At 36.5% G+C, this 15,745-nt stretch overlaps 1 protein-coding gene across 1 annotated transcript in view; it reads left to right on the top strand.

The window, feature by feature from the left end:
* Window positions 1–15,331, top strand: part of LOC113522916 (voltage-dependent calcium channel type A subunit alpha-1) — a 96,790-nt gene extending 81,459 nt beyond the window's left edge. The window contains 16 exon segments of the mRNA XM_052898644.1: window positions 435–518; window positions 1,360–1,542; window positions 2,813–2,904; window positions 4,167–4,320; window positions 4,784–4,911; window positions 4,991–5,193; window positions 5,322–5,533; window positions 6,001–6,036; window positions 7,455–7,621; window positions 9,413–9,425; window positions 10,597–10,706; window positions 11,001–11,152; window positions 12,500–12,583; window positions 13,274–13,485; window positions 14,135–14,244; window positions 14,950–15,331. Coding sequence (XP_052754604.1) covers window positions 435–518; window positions 1,360–1,542; window positions 2,813–2,904; window positions 4,167–4,320; window positions 4,784–4,911; window positions 4,991–5,193; window positions 5,322–5,533; window positions 6,001–6,036; window positions 7,455–7,621; window positions 9,413–9,425; window positions 10,597–10,706; window positions 11,001–11,152; window positions 12,500–12,583; window positions 13,274–13,485; window positions 14,135–14,244; window positions 14,950–15,214 — 2,205 coding nt within the window. The 3' untranslated portion in view covers window positions 15,215–15,331.
* Window positions 15,332–15,745: the final 414 nt, after the last annotated feature.

Below are 15,745 nucleotides of genomic sequence, written 5' to 3'. Positions count from 1 at the left end.
CCTTTGACATACTACACTGTTATTTTTATTGACTTATTTCTTAGATTAGTATTAATATTCAATATTGACTTGAATATATTTAAAGCTAGAGATCATTTGATAGAAAGTTTTGAAGAATACGCTTGTTTAAATAAAATTAGGTTTTAATAGATTTTCATAGTTATATTTTTATTCATGTGCAAAATATTTTTTAAGTATTTACATAGATATTTAATAATCGAGAGAAATTTCCTGATTCCTTTCCTTAGTCAAAAGTCCTTTTGTCAAATGAATAATATAATTAAGAATTCTTTACAATAGAAAGTGTACATTTGTATACTATAAGTAATTTTACATAATTTTATAGATTTACAAATTATATTCCGCTTAGTTACTTGAATAATAAATAACTTGATTAAAATTGGCTCAGCAACTAACATAACTTTTTTTTGCAGAATTTTTTCAAAGACCCATGGAATACATTTGATTTCATAACGGTCATTGGAAGTATTATTGACGCCCTCATTATGGAGTTTGGCGTGAGTATTAATATTTATTCGCCACCTTACACAGCTTCAGATTTCTTTCCGTTACCTTTGCTTCTACAACTGTTTGCGTTTTCTTTTCTGGTAATGTGTCAATTTCGTATGAAAGTAAACATAAGGATATATCCTGATTACAGACCGACCTTGCTGAAAACTGTGCTGACATATCCTGTCAGCAGGTAACAAATTAATCATTTAATTGCTAGGAAAATTAGATTTTCTGTAAAGAATTGATCATTGGTTTAGAGGAGTATGTATAAATATTACCGAAAAACCTTTCAATAATAGTAGTGCTAGAAAATTTTAGCAAAGGATGTTTAGATTAATTGTAGTGATTTATGTAGGTACAATGGTGTGCTAGGGAATCATATTTTTGGGGTTGTTTAGAGATTAAGAAGTCATTTTTAATGTTTTTTATTGATTACAGCTATATTTTCTATTAAAAATTAGAATTTTATCATTTTATCGGACTATAAAATTAATACTTAAATATTATAGACTCAGAATACATTAGAGTCTAGTCTAATATAATTTTCATTTCATTCCTATCCCTATCCATCATTTCTTTACATCTGTCACTTACATCGTTAGTAATTTTATGCTAGTGTACTGTTTACTCGAAACTGTTGTTAGTATTATAATTATTTAGATTTAAATACGCGCGTCTTGCTAAAAGCTTTAAAAAACTTTTTATATCTGTAATTGGAAATGTTTGTGCAAGAAAGTTAGTAGATATTAATCCATGCCAAATCATAGTCGTGTTGTCGATTTTTTTAACACTTAGCTAGTTATAAGTTCACTGCCTATTCCTCACTAGTTTATTCAACATTTCCAGGAGAACACTTTCAACGTTGGTTTCTTACGCCTGTTCCGAGCCGCGCGACTGATCAAGCTGCTCAGGCAGGGCTACACCATTCGAATACTTCTCTGGACATTCGTGCAGAGTTTCAAAGCCTTACCCTACGTGTGCCTTCTCATCGCGATGCTATTCTTCATCTACGCCATCATCGGGATGCAGGTCTGTTATTTCATTTCTACTGATCACTTCAAATCACATTTATAGAAATGTCTTTGTAAAATATATATACAATAATATCTTTAGTTAAACAAAATTAAAAGATATAGATATTTTTCATAATTAATTGATTAATTGCATTAACGGGGAATCTCATACAAAATTAATTGAGTTTGATATTAGAAAATTACCTAGGTACAATTCGTTTTAAAAATTTACGTTCATTAGCTTTTTCTTTTTGTTTAATATATTAATAATTTTATTCTATGAAGGATTTATATTTAAATAATAAAATATTTTATACCACACCTGCTTGGAAAGTAGCTGAATTTTTCCCTTAAAATAAAAATCTGAGAGATATGAAAATCCGTAGAAAGAGCACATGTATGTTTAAATCCATTATTCTTTTCTTATTTAATTTCTGAATTTTTATACAAACATTAAAAGAATATTTAGCCCAGCTTTATTGTATTACCCAAATATAATTGTGCGCTAAAACGAAAATACTAATCAGTATTAAAATTTTTATCGATGTTGGTAATTAATCTCCATTTTGATAAATAAAAATGTAGGAAGTACAAAAAAAAACAGTACTTATATACTAAGACTTGTTTTGTTTTGTAAGGGTAAACAAGCTATGGGCCCTTTAAGCTTTTCATGGTAACCGTAGCATAAAAATGCGACTAGCACAATGGACATTACGGAATTCTCGGTCATATTTAGCTTTCAATAATTTTAATGTAACAAAACATTGACATAACTACGTTTACCTACATAATAATTTCCTACAAGTGTGGTATAAAACGCTATATGTTATTCGGAAGAAAGTAAGAAAGTTTCCCAGCGTATTGGTAATCGTTCACTTTCTTTCCTCTGTGAAAAATATAACTATTACTAATATGTATAATATTAATAATATGGATGTTATTTTTTTTATATGATAACGTATTTTAGCAGTATTTAGTATTTATTGTAGAATTGGGGGTATGTTTAGGTCAATATTCAGTCCCTAAAATCTTATCTAGATTTAGTTAAAATAGTCATGTCTAGTTTGATCATTACTAGAGTACATTCATAAATTTAGTCTGAAGTGCATAAGCCCCAATAGATTTAACATTTTTACCTTATTCAATATTTTAGCATTCATTTCATTTAATTCCAAATACCTGCTCATTGTGTATGAATCATAACCTAACCTCAAAGTAAATAGATACACGAATTGGGGACGAAAAACATTTTAGTATAGTAGGTATTGACACGTTTCTAATGGCAGGTTTTCGGAAACATCCAATACGATCCAGACAGTGCCGTCAACAGGCATAACAACTTCCGATCTTTCGTGGGGGCACTTTTGCTACTATTTCGGTGAGAGTACAGTAACGCGTAGTTGTATCGACCCTAATTGTTCACATGTCTACCGTATCGGCGTAGTCACCAGATGTTTCTGTGAAAGAACGTCCAGCAAAAGGATCTCTTAGAGAGCATGGCACATGGAACCTCGTCGGATGTTGCATCTTGTTACTCGATTCATTCTTGCGGTCACAGTCGAAAATCTGTCTTTACTATCAGTGTTACTTGTGTAATCCTATACATCTCTCATTATCATCGGATATGCGGATATTATCATCAATCAACATAACGATAGCATCTTAAACATAAAAATGTAGCTTTAGTCGATCCTTAGTGAATTCAAATTGTCCTCTGATTGATTGTCCTTGGATTTGGATATGCATCTTATGTTTGTACCTTGTCTAGATAAATATGTATACCTTTGCTTTTCATATCGTATCCCTAGTGCTAGCAATAGACACGTCATTCAGGTAGCCTTTTAGTATATGCATCGGGGTGTGGAGCATAGGATGTTCGGGTAACACGTATGTACTGCACTAAGCTGACTTTTCGTGTTGTATCTGCTTGCACACAGGTGTTTGGCAATATAGATATAACACCAGACTCAGATATGAACAGACACAACAATTTTCGAAACTTCATTCAAGCACTCATGCTACTGTTCAGGTAAGGAACGTTACTTACAATAGCTCTGGTTTACACGAAAGAAGCTCACCGTAGAAATGCTCACCACAATGCGAAAAATTTGTTTCTCATTATTTATTCAAATTTTAATTTTCATTCGAAACCGTAGTACACTGTGTATAGAGGATATCGTGTTCTTAGTTTTGCAAAAGTGCTTTTAGCAGTTGTTTTGTGGTAATATGTCACTAGTAAATACTTAGTCTATATATACCCTAGGTAACTTTTATTTAAAAACCAGCATGTAGACAATGCATGCATAATATCACCTAATATCTCCGCTTAAAAATATATTAATTGTTTTAGGTAGAATTTAAAATTAACTAACAATGATTATTTTTTATTCTTATAACATTCAATATATTTTCTTATATTTATTATATTCATAACCAATCAATCTCAGAATTGCATTTATTTTATTACTAGATGGGTTTGTGCTTGATCTTATCTCACTTGATGATAAGTGATGATAAGATCTAGGATGAAACGCTCTTACCAATAATTTCAAATATTGGTAGTAATAGTGAATTAACTTTTCTATATTCATGATATATATCTGATGAAAACCGATTTCCTGTGAGCCACAATGTCTTTAGATGCGCGACCGGAGAGTCTTGGCCCAATATCATGTTGGCGTGCCTCAAGCCGGCCAAATGTGACAAAGCCGCTGGAAAGCCAGCCAACGAAATGTGCGGCAGCACCCTCGCCTATGCCTACTTCGTATCATTTATATTCTTCTGTTCGTTCCTTGTAAGTATTTACACTATATGGAAAATTTATATATAAATAAAAAAATATATAAGGGGTCTTAATAAAAGTAAAAGAAGTCAAAATAATAATTTTATTTGTCTATCTCTATGTCTATGCTACACGAAATTGGATGCGGTTTCCACAGTTATATTTCTTAAAAGTCTAACTTAAAAATTTGTGTATATTTTATCTTGATGTACCATCTAGAAGTAGTCTATTTCAATTATTTGGACTTCTGGAATCCACGCGTACGAAGTAGCGTATAAAATTCTAATAGTGTAATAAAATCTTTTCGTTCTTTAATAAGTCTATCGTTTATTTGTATAAACTGAGCTTTGCGCCGCGGCTTCAACCGTGGTGTAATAGTGATGATGAATAGCCTATAACCAGCCTCAAGAAAAGTATTTGCAGTACAAATATTATTAATAAAAAATAGCTAATTTAATAACAATACGTTTTACAGATGTTGAATCTGTTCGTCGCCGTCATTATGGATAACTTCGATTATCTGACGAGGGACTCGTCCATCCTCGGAGCTCATCACCTTGATGAATTTGTAAGAATATGGGCAGAATATGATCCAAACGCAACGTAAGTACATTACCATCAAATACTGTTGAAATCTTTCTACTTGCCAAGGAGTAATTAAATATCAAAACTATTATTTCAGAGGGAAGATTCATTATACAGAAATGTACGATATGTTGAAAAATATGGATCCACCGCTGGGGTTTGGCAATAAGTGTCCAAATAGACTAGCGTTTAAAAAGTTAATTAGAATGAATATGCCCCTAGACGACGAGGGGAAAGTTAATTTTACAACAACACTATTTGCCTTAATTCGGGAAAACCTGAACATCAAGATGAGATCTGGTAATGTATAACAAATATTATATAATTTTATTGTCTGAAAGAAGAATCTTTTAGCGATAATTGCAAACTAGTGTAGATTAAACAAAATAGTGATTCAAATGGCAAAATAAATATAATATTTTCAACAGCCGAAGAAATGGACCAAGCAGACGAGGAACTGAGGGAAACTATTACCCACATATGGCCTCTCCAAGCGAAGAAGATGTTAGACTTGCTGGTGCCTCGAAACGACGTACTCAATACTGGAAAACTGACCGTCGGAAAGATATATGCGGGTTTGCTTATCTTGGAGAATTGGAGAACGACAAGGTTTGGCCGGGATAAACCACAAGGCGTTTCGGTAAGGAAACTGATGAAATAACCATTTATTTAACATTTAATTGATATATATTTATCTTGATAAAGTAGATATAAATGAAGCCAGAGTAAATACGTGTGGCTTTTGCCTATTGTATATATTATACGTAAATTTCTGCAACTTTGAGCCAAATGTAACTTTTACGTGGGTAGGTATACTACACGTTATAAGTAGTGTTTGTTGATGGCCCCTATAAATCCCCACATTAGATTACAAATTTGAGACATCATAGTTAGATAAATAGAGTTGGTTGTGTTGTCTACCTGTGGATGTATTGTTGTGTATATGACGATCCGTTGCATTACTAAATTGACATATATATCGTGTCCTCGATGACCTAAGATTGGCTCCCTCATGAACGTTCAAGTCATAAACAGTACAACAATACAGTGTCACTTTAGTTGAAATCGGCTCTAATGAGTCGACTACATTGGTGGTTTACTTTTCAGGCATTCAGCGAGAATAGCCCTACGGCCATTCAGCCGGTAGTATTAAAATATTTTACGGATCGAACTTTGACTACTTTTTTCTTGCACTGTTCTAGATATTTTTTGTTTTATCATGAATTTCTTCTCGCATCGTGTTTAAATGATTCATACTTAATTCCAAGACAAAACAAAATAAAGCAAATCGCGATAGCCGATATAATGCTATGATCTATAAAAAAAGCTTTCATAAATTAATCAATTAAACAGACGTAGTTTAGAACATAACAATTAATTAGATTTAGTATATCATGACGCACTTGATGTTCTTAGTTGGGGCAAAATTGTGCGTGTCCAGCACTTTTTTGTCTAGTCAAGTGTCCGTCAGGGCTTTGTAAACCACGATATAGTGACCTGTCCTATAGTTGCAAAATTCTTAGTAGACCAGTGTGTCTGTGTTGAAGTTTGATTGGTTTGTCTAGTAGTATTAGCAAGTCCTTCTGTAGTTTTGTTTGTCTTCCCCAATTGTGTCGTCTCTATTACTTGCCCTTGTCTCGCTATGTTCTAGCTAGACGGTACCTACATCCACTTAGCATTCAATTTATTAGTTCCTTTCCAGAGTCTATGTATCATATTCATACTACTTTTAACAATAACTGGTGCATGATTTTTATTGACATTATGTGAAACTGATTTTATTTTTTATTTCTACTGTGGCTTCCTGGTTATGAATTTACATGTTTGATTTAATTACATTTTGGCTCAATAAATACCTATATCATTTTAGAAGCCTGATTTAAAAAAATGAAATACTATGCTTACTTGCTACCTACGCTCTTATTTGCATATCGTATTTGTACCATAGCATAAGGTTTGAAAACAGAATATGATTCTCAAATCTGCGCATGCTGGAGAACAGAACATACTTTTATGTACCTATATATTTTGGACTTTTATAATAAAACTGGAAAGTGCCGTTTCATGATTTCGCTGATGAATATATCTGCCTCTGGCTTCAATTTTGCACACAATTTTATATACGCACATGTTTAATTTACTATCAAAATGCTTTGTAATTTACAGCTCGTATACCTACATTAAACAGATACGGTTGAACCTACATGTATACGTCAATACTGAACATCGACCACTGACATGCCATTTTACGACTAATTCGAATTATTTTCTCAGATATCTCTAGCCGCATTCAGCTTCACACTAAAAATACAGTTCGTAACCCTTAGGATTATGTCCATTTGTTGGATTTCTACCACACATTACAACACACACAAACGTAACAACACAATAATTGAGTAACATAAAGAACTCCAGCATGGACATGATGTATGGGATGTTTGCGCAAACTCATGTAGGCTTTAGCCGTTAGATTGCGTCCATACGCTTGGACAATGTGTGACATGAGCATGCGCAAGTGTGCGTGTGTGGGGTGGGTGCGTGACGTGGGGTGCGTGGTGCAGAAGGCGTCCTTCTTTAACTGCTTCCTGGACGTGGCGGCGGGGCTGGGCCCCGGCTCGCGCACCGGCTCGCTGAGTCACGAGCCGCCCGCCGGCGCAGTTGACGGCCACACTGATGACCCACACATGCTTACCAACTTCGCACGGCGCAATACCAGAAGATCATTGAAGTTAGTATTATTGTTTTTTTATATATGTTATCTATCGGTGTTCGCGAGTAAAATTTTTGGATTTTCCCTTGGATATGAGATATTTTGTCGCATTTTTCGTGAAACAGTTGTGTTTACACAGCTGTATTTCGGTCTCAATAGTGGGATATGGCATTGACATTACAGGGTACAGAGGCATAACATCTTGGTCCTAAGGAATAGCAACGCATAAAGATTATCATAGTCGTCAAATTATAATCTGTATTCCATGTCTATAGGCGACGGTTACCACTTTCCATTAAGTGGACTGTCGACTTGTTTGCCATTGTAAATTGCATAAAAAATCTATGTGTAGATCCAAGCACTAGGTTATCGCGTCACCAAATTTTATAAAAGTCTGTCAAGTACGAGGTCTGTCCGGAAAGTTCGTATAAAAGTGTTCTGGAATGCGAGAAAGAGGAGTGGGGAGGCCAGGTAAGCGCAGGACCCCTTCCTTATGTCCCTAACAATGCTTCAGTTCTGGTCTGACCGCCGTGCGGTGCGAACTGGCTTGTCACGCCATCTGTGAAGTTACCTCTTAACGAAACCCCGTCGGCATGGAGCCCGCTTCCGTTGAAGAGCAGCGCGTCGTAATCAAGTTTCTCTCGAAACTCGGCAAGAATGGCCGTGAAATTTTTATTATATCTCAGAACAGTAAAATCCCAAAGCAAAGAGTGGAAGACATCCGGGGAACCACGAACAAAAAAATCAAGAAAATCCCGCTCAAATGTCAAGACAATGTTGATTGTTTTTTTCGATGTTCGGGGGATTGTCCATCAAGAATAGGCCAGACAGTTGATGGAAAATTCTACGTCGATGTGCTCAGACGCCTCAAAGCTCGTGTGGCACGAGTTCGTCCAGAATTGGCGCGAGAGGGGCGTTGGATTCTTCACCACGACAATGCCCCTGCCCACACCTCTCTTGTTGTCCGTGAGTTTTTGAGTAAAAATTCCATTACGGTGACCGAACACCCCCCCTATTCGCCGGATTTGGCCCCGTGTGACTTCTTCTTGTTCCCAAAAACCAAATTGGTACTTCGGGGGCGGCATTTGGGGGACATAAATGAGATAAAAAAAGCTACGACGGGGCAGCTGAGAAACCTACAACCAGAGGACTTTCAAGGAGCCTTCTCACAGTGGAAACGGCGTTGGCACAAGTGCATTATGTCACAGGGGGAGTACTTTGAAGGGGATAAAATTGATTTACCTGAATAATTGTAAAATAAAATTTTTAAAAAACTTTTATACGTACTTTCCGGACAAACCTCGTAATTTAATTGCGTTATTCGTACACAGACGTCATGTAGTTACAGTTTTATTATTATATATTATATACTTAGATTAAAGGTAAATTGTGGGAAATATTATGTTTTTCATACTACTGGAAATTACAAACAAGCCTGGGACCTACTTGATGGAAAGTGAGACCTAACTACAACACCCTAAAATATATTAAGATATAATAGATATTTTCTCTTAACAACTTGAATACTCCATTCAATTCATTTCAAAAAGTTTTATTTATACGACTGTTTAAATAAATTTTCTTTTATATGACACAATAAAATTATTAAATCTTTTGCCTTGTAAATATTTGATTTTAATTTATATTACCTTTTATAAGGCTGAGGATGGTAAACAAGCGAACAATCAACCTGATAGCGGCTACTGTAAGGTACCAACTACCGACCCTAAAAAAAATAACATAATTTCAATTCTAAATTTAAGTGAAAAAAGCGCCCAAAGGTAATGTTATTTGTATCTTTTGTTTCAGGAACAGCAAAAAGGTGATTACCTTGTGCGATAGGGTGAATCTGTTCATCATTGTAAAACCCAGTCAGTCAGACCATCATGGTAGCCATTGTCAAGTGCAGTCGATGTTTCCACTGAAATCACTAGCAAAAAAAATTACCCACCAATATTACCCAATCAGCCTTTTACAAATAGCACTTTGGAATTCATTGGAACCATTGTTATGCTGTTTGGAAAAGTCATGTGTATCTCAACAATTCGATGGCCATTTGATACCATAATCCTGTGGGTTGAAATGTTGTCAAGTCTGCTAAATAGGTGTACCCTCATAGATCGATCATCGATGCATTTCTCCATTTATCATAGATAGTCGATGTTGTAATTAATACGGAGCGCTTTGTTTGGATGTATCAAAATAAAGATGCTCATAGGTTTTGTTCGTTGTCTAAATATAGTCATTGATTAATATTAATAGATGATGTTGTTATCGTAACCTTTTTATAAGGAATTAAGGCCTTAGGCCCAATTAGTGTTGATCTAATAAACTGTTTATGTTATATCTATATAATTATATTAATTGTAAACATTTTGAAGTTTACAGATCATTATTGATGTTTAGGTAAACATTTATGTTTTCTAGGATACTGTAATTTCTATTTGATACTGTAGATAACTTATCGTCTGCCATATTACTAGATACTAAGTTTAGTGAATGATATAAATTAGGTGAAATCCTTTAGTAGGTTCGATAACTAATTATAAAATACTATAATTACATCTAAATTAGACTGAGCACTTTCACAATTCATACATGAACATACTAACAAAACAAATAGAAATAATATATATATTTAACATAACACCAATACATTTTCTTAACTTACCAATTACCAACATAGAAAGTATTGCATGTACCTACTTACAAACGATCAAACAATATACAGCATGACAATTTTATTAAGAGTATATATATATATAGATAGCCATGAGATAATCGGTAAGTATTGTATGATTATAAGCATAGCACAGGCACGGTTTGTTGCATGCTTTTCAAATTGTACAGCGCACTATTTTACGTGCATGTTATTTCGTATTTATAAAAAGTTAATTTTGTAAATATGGGACAGCAAAATTACTTAATCACATCAAATATGAATATTAAAATTTTAGAGATGTATACAGATTTCTAATCAGACACCCTTGTAGGTATCCGAACTGCAAGGTTCGCAACATGCCTCAATGGAATCCTTGGACGAGGGTCGGTTACAACCTCACGTATACCAGAACGGTCACCACGGAAGATCGTCTAGTTTAAGGTATTGAAAATTCCACTACATAATATTCTAGCACATTTTTTGTATTTTAGTTTGTGTTATTTTCTTTTTATTTTATTTTGTAGTGCCGTCGACGAAGCGATTGATCTCAAAGTAATCGTAGTGAGAAATGGTATGTCCACCACGCACGCGATTATTTTAATGACCCCACTAACTGTGTTCGACTTAGGATTAACCTACCCTTTACTTATTCCACAACCTCTGTTGCATGAATCGAATGCATGGTTAAGACTGACCACCGGCGTTATGGTAAAAGGATATATTTTTAATTTCCAGACGGACACCGAGCCCAAGGAGACGGCATTACGGAGGCTACCATCATGACATCGGCTTCTCGGACACTGTCAGTAACGTCGTTGAAATAGTCAAACACGAACATCACAGACACGGGCGAACGCATCGTGCGCCCCACCACTACCACCCACATGGTAGGTGCACCTCTAATATTTAGCTAAGTCGCTACAACATATTTCACTCTTGTGAGAGCGAATTAAAAGTGACCATGTGAATCTGCTAGTACTCTATCCATCTCTAAGTCATGTAGCTATTTATATTCATCTATAAGTATCATATTTTAGATCAACGTATTAGCAGATTCACTGTTTCGCTAGCTTTATGCTGTTGCTAAGTTATAAATCCTATAAGCCTAAATATATCCAACTTCATAATTATAAATAACGTTTAGTCATCATAATAAGCTACTAATTGCCTCTAATTTATTATTACCTATTATATAATTATTATTTCATTCCTGTAGTATTTATTCATATTAAAATTTATACCGTAAACATACCTATTTTATTTAGCTTCAATCAATAAAATCGAAACAGTTTTGCAAACATTTTTCTTCTCATGAAGGTACTCTGAAAGTTTTGTGAGAAGATGGGAAGTCTAGCTTACTAGTAGTTGTAGATATTCATGTTTTCGTAGTTGTGGTAGTTATAAGATACTTGAGAGCAATGCAATTATGCTATAAATAAGATCATGGAATTAGACATAGATTGTAAATCCTAGCTATATGAAACATTTTCACAAAGCTAGTTTTGTAATCGATAGCTATGATTTGAAATTTGCTCATTCATATAATCATATAAATTGTTAGTAATACCATTAATACTTTATAGCATCAGGCCACACTATTTTACATCTTAGCTGTAAGTGCATTATAAACTGGCATTGAAATTCGATAATATAAGCCAAATTCAAATGTGAATCAATTCAAAATTGGCCTTTATGTGAATATTCTATTGAAATCTTTGATAAAACTGATATTAATTTGCCTGCTGCATGCTAAAGTTTTGGTGCCCAGTTAAAACAACAATTCTGTTCTTATTTGCACATACTAAATGCTTCATTCATGGGCTCCTCAAGAAACGGAGGTGTCTGAACGCATGCACTTCAGCGAAATCATTTAAATCATGCAGCATGCAAAAGCTTGATGATTTTATATTTTACTTTTTGTATTTCTGCAGTAGACGGCGATAGTAACATGATCGACACTTCTGTCTTATATTGTAATAAAACTATTTGCGTTACATAATGTATTCAAGTCATTCTTGAGTATCGTATTATAATGTAGTCACTGGACACAATCATTCCCGAGCCGAGAGAGGTATCCATTCCTTGTCGATCCAATCCGTGTCCATTATAACCTATACATTTGAACAGACACCCAAAACTTTTAGAGTCACCTTTGTGAGTAAGGAAAAAGGGTCGGTAGTCCGACGGGCTTAGGGTAAAGCGTGGTGGAAGGTACATGAAGGTATTCCTGACAGCAGGGAAGGAGTGGAGGACGCCGCACCCTACGACCAGCCTGAGCCAGCCCTCGCGATCGCCCAGCCCGCCACACCACACCTACGGTGAGATCCACTCGCCACACACTGCGCTCGCATGCACACAACACCACATATTGCCGAGCGCTCTATGTAACCAGAGATCTGAAACTAAGTATAAGAAAGAGTACGCACTGATTCATGAACTCCCAAATGTTCAGTTCCTACTCTTCTTAACACGAGCATCTATCAAGCATTCACTATCAATACATTACGTTGCAAACATGTTTAGGAATAAGTATCTAAATAATGTAGTAATGTGCCAAATGGCTGATTAATTAAAAACAATATCTCTGAAAGCAGATTAATTAAATTGACAGGTTAATATTTATTGTAAAGCAAAGGGTCTGATGAAAAACAAAAATTGCCAACCACATTATTTTATATAAACCATGAACGCAAAAATATAAAAGGCCCTTTGCTGGTACCACCAAGTCATGTTAAAAGCATAACTATGACGCAATTCCGGTGAACGCTTTGCACGTATGTGGACGATTGTAAGCGAAGCGCGTAGACGACGAACGCGACGGCATATTTATCTATAAGAAAATTGTTTGCACATCTGTTTATTGTAAATCCTGTATCTATATTTTCATTGACCCTCGATTATTTTCTTTAATTTCGTCATTCGATATTCCTGATTAAATGTGATCATTGTAGCACGTTTGCGAAGGGAATGGGTCGTTGTGTAGAGCGTCTAGATTATTCAAAGGGCAGTTTGGGCACCGATAGGTGGCGAGCGAGAGCGGGACCGAGACCGGGACCGAGAACGGGACCGCGAGTGGCGGGAGTGGCGAGACCGGTCGTGGGAGCGCGAGGGCGGTAGACGCGGCCGCGGCCGCCAACTGCCGCCTACACCTACCAAGCCGTCCACGCTGCAAGTGAAACAGCAACCGCCGTTCACCAGAATCAGCCACAGCCCCTCGCACGTAAGTATATTTTTTATTAATTCATATTTTATAGATAAATATTTCAATTTTTGTTTTCATAGATCATTGATAATTTATTGATCTTTTGTTTTTGTATTTCAATATTCATGTAACTAACTACTCGTATTCTCGTATTCATTGTAAAAACAGCAACTGCAATTGTAAAAAGATATTATGGGATTAATACGAAAGTAAGCCATATCAGTAGCAATAGCATAAAAATATCTAAATCAGTTCAAAATCAACGAAATTATTGCATAAAACGATATCTTCTTTTTGAAGTCAATTGAAGGGAAATAACAGCAGACAAACGTACATTTAAGGACTAAAAATACGAGCAGATAAGAGCCTCAAATAAAAACTTAAAATTCCCCCCAATTATAGACATTTATACTACATCTACGGATGATGAAATTAAAAATTATTAAGGTGCCTTGGTACAGCGAACACAATAGCGGACTTTCATTTGCTGCTATTAAAAGAACTTGATAGAATGCGCGTTACGCTTTTAAAAATTCTGTTTACCATTTAATAATTTTAGACTGATATAAATTATATTACTATTCTTTTGAATTGTATCTATTGTAATTAATTTGTCTATAATTTTATATATAATACAAGTATATTAAAAAAAAATGGTATGTTACAGCTATCGTTGAGGCATACGGTGCGAGAACCCGTAGAGCCACTACACGACGAGTACGAGTATGGCCGAGAAGTTGAAAGACTGATACACCGAGATTATAGATCTAGAGAAAGGTATGACTTGCAATGCTTTATATACGATTCACACTTAAACATAATCTTGATTACTATTGCAACAACGAGGATATAATAGGCCTAAAATTCGCTATGCCTGAAATCTAATACAGATAACGAATCAAGACTAACATTAAAAAAACTCATTGTCTTATGAATGACGAATACAATTACTACTATTACCCGTGTGAGGATGTCGCGGTTTAGTGTCATGGAGGCCTCTGACATGTCTTAACGGACGATGGTTTTACATGCCTTTCAGAGCAAATTGACGGCCATTTTTAAATGACCCAAATATGCATTTTAAAATTTTAAGGTTTAGGCTGGGATTTCATCTTGTTCTCTCTGTGTACCAGTTAAATACCTGGTATGGGGATAGGTAACATTGCTTTTACAAGCCTGATTGTCTATTTGTAGAAGATTTGTATTCATGAGTTCTTTTTTTTTCGTTTGTTTAGATATAATGTGTAGGATTTGACAGTGAAATTACAGGGTACGGAGGTATAATAATACCTTCTTCCTCAAAAATAAATAGTCGACTCTTAATTGAAGAGTTTATTCCTGATCGGCATCACAGTGTATTTTGTAATGTCCATGGGTATACGTGGATCCATGATTATAGACGACGGTTACCACTTTCCATGAGGTTGACCGTCTACCCATTTGTCATTCCGTGTTGAATAACCGTGAACGTGTACCGTGCAGACGCGGCAGAGGCTACGAGTCGGAGCGCGGCGGCGCAGGCGGCGCGGGCGGCGTGGGCGGCGCGGGCGGCGCGGGCGGGCCGCGCGGGTACGAGGCGAGCGCGGGCGGCGGCGCGGCGGCGCCGCTGAGCTACGAGGCGGCGCTGGCGCTGGGCCGCGGCGGGGGCGCGCGCGCGCTGCCGTCGCCGGCGCCGGCGCCGCGGCTGCCCAACGGGTACAAGCCGCGCGCGCGCCACTCGGACTCGGACGAGGACGACTGGTGCTAGCGGCGCCGGCGCGCGCGCTCGCAGCGGGACGTGCGCGCGCCGGCGCCGCCCGCGCGCCCCCGCCCGCCCCCGCACACCTTCTGACGCGTCCGCGCGCCCCGGACGATCTCGTTTTATACTCGAGCGTGTGTACATAGACGACTCTCGTTGCTCACCAGTTTGGACGTCCCTCGCGAGCGCCGCCGCCCGCCCGCGGGGCCTCCGCGAGCTATATCCAAATTCTAGTATTTACAAACTTTTGGAAAATTTAATTTTTAATTCGCTAAAATTTTACTCCTTGATTTATATTACGGTTAAGGTAATCGAAGTATGAAACGGTGCCAGACGACTCGTTTGCGCTAGGATTTTTACATAAAATGAAATTATTAGTCTGTATCGTAAAAGTAAACTTTCTATATTAAATTTGCACTACATAAAAGTCTACGTTATATCGCCTGCCGGGACGGCGAGGGCGCGGCCCGGCCGGTTCACTCGGGCCCCCCTCGATGCCGTTTCATATTCAAGTTAGACGTTGGGAGAACACTAGCAATT

Source organism: Galleria mellonella, unplaced genomic scaffold (genome assembly GCF_026898425.1).
Source record: "Galleria mellonella isolate WM207_F2 unplaced genomic scaffold, CSIRO_AGI_GalMel_v1 utg515, whole genome shotgun sequence".
Taxonomy (NCBI): domain Eukaryota; kingdom Metazoa; phylum Arthropoda; class Insecta; order Lepidoptera; family Pyralidae; genus Galleria; species Galleria mellonella.
Note: the sequence above shows the minus strand (reverse complement) of the source record. Positions and strands in the feature narration are given on the sequence as shown.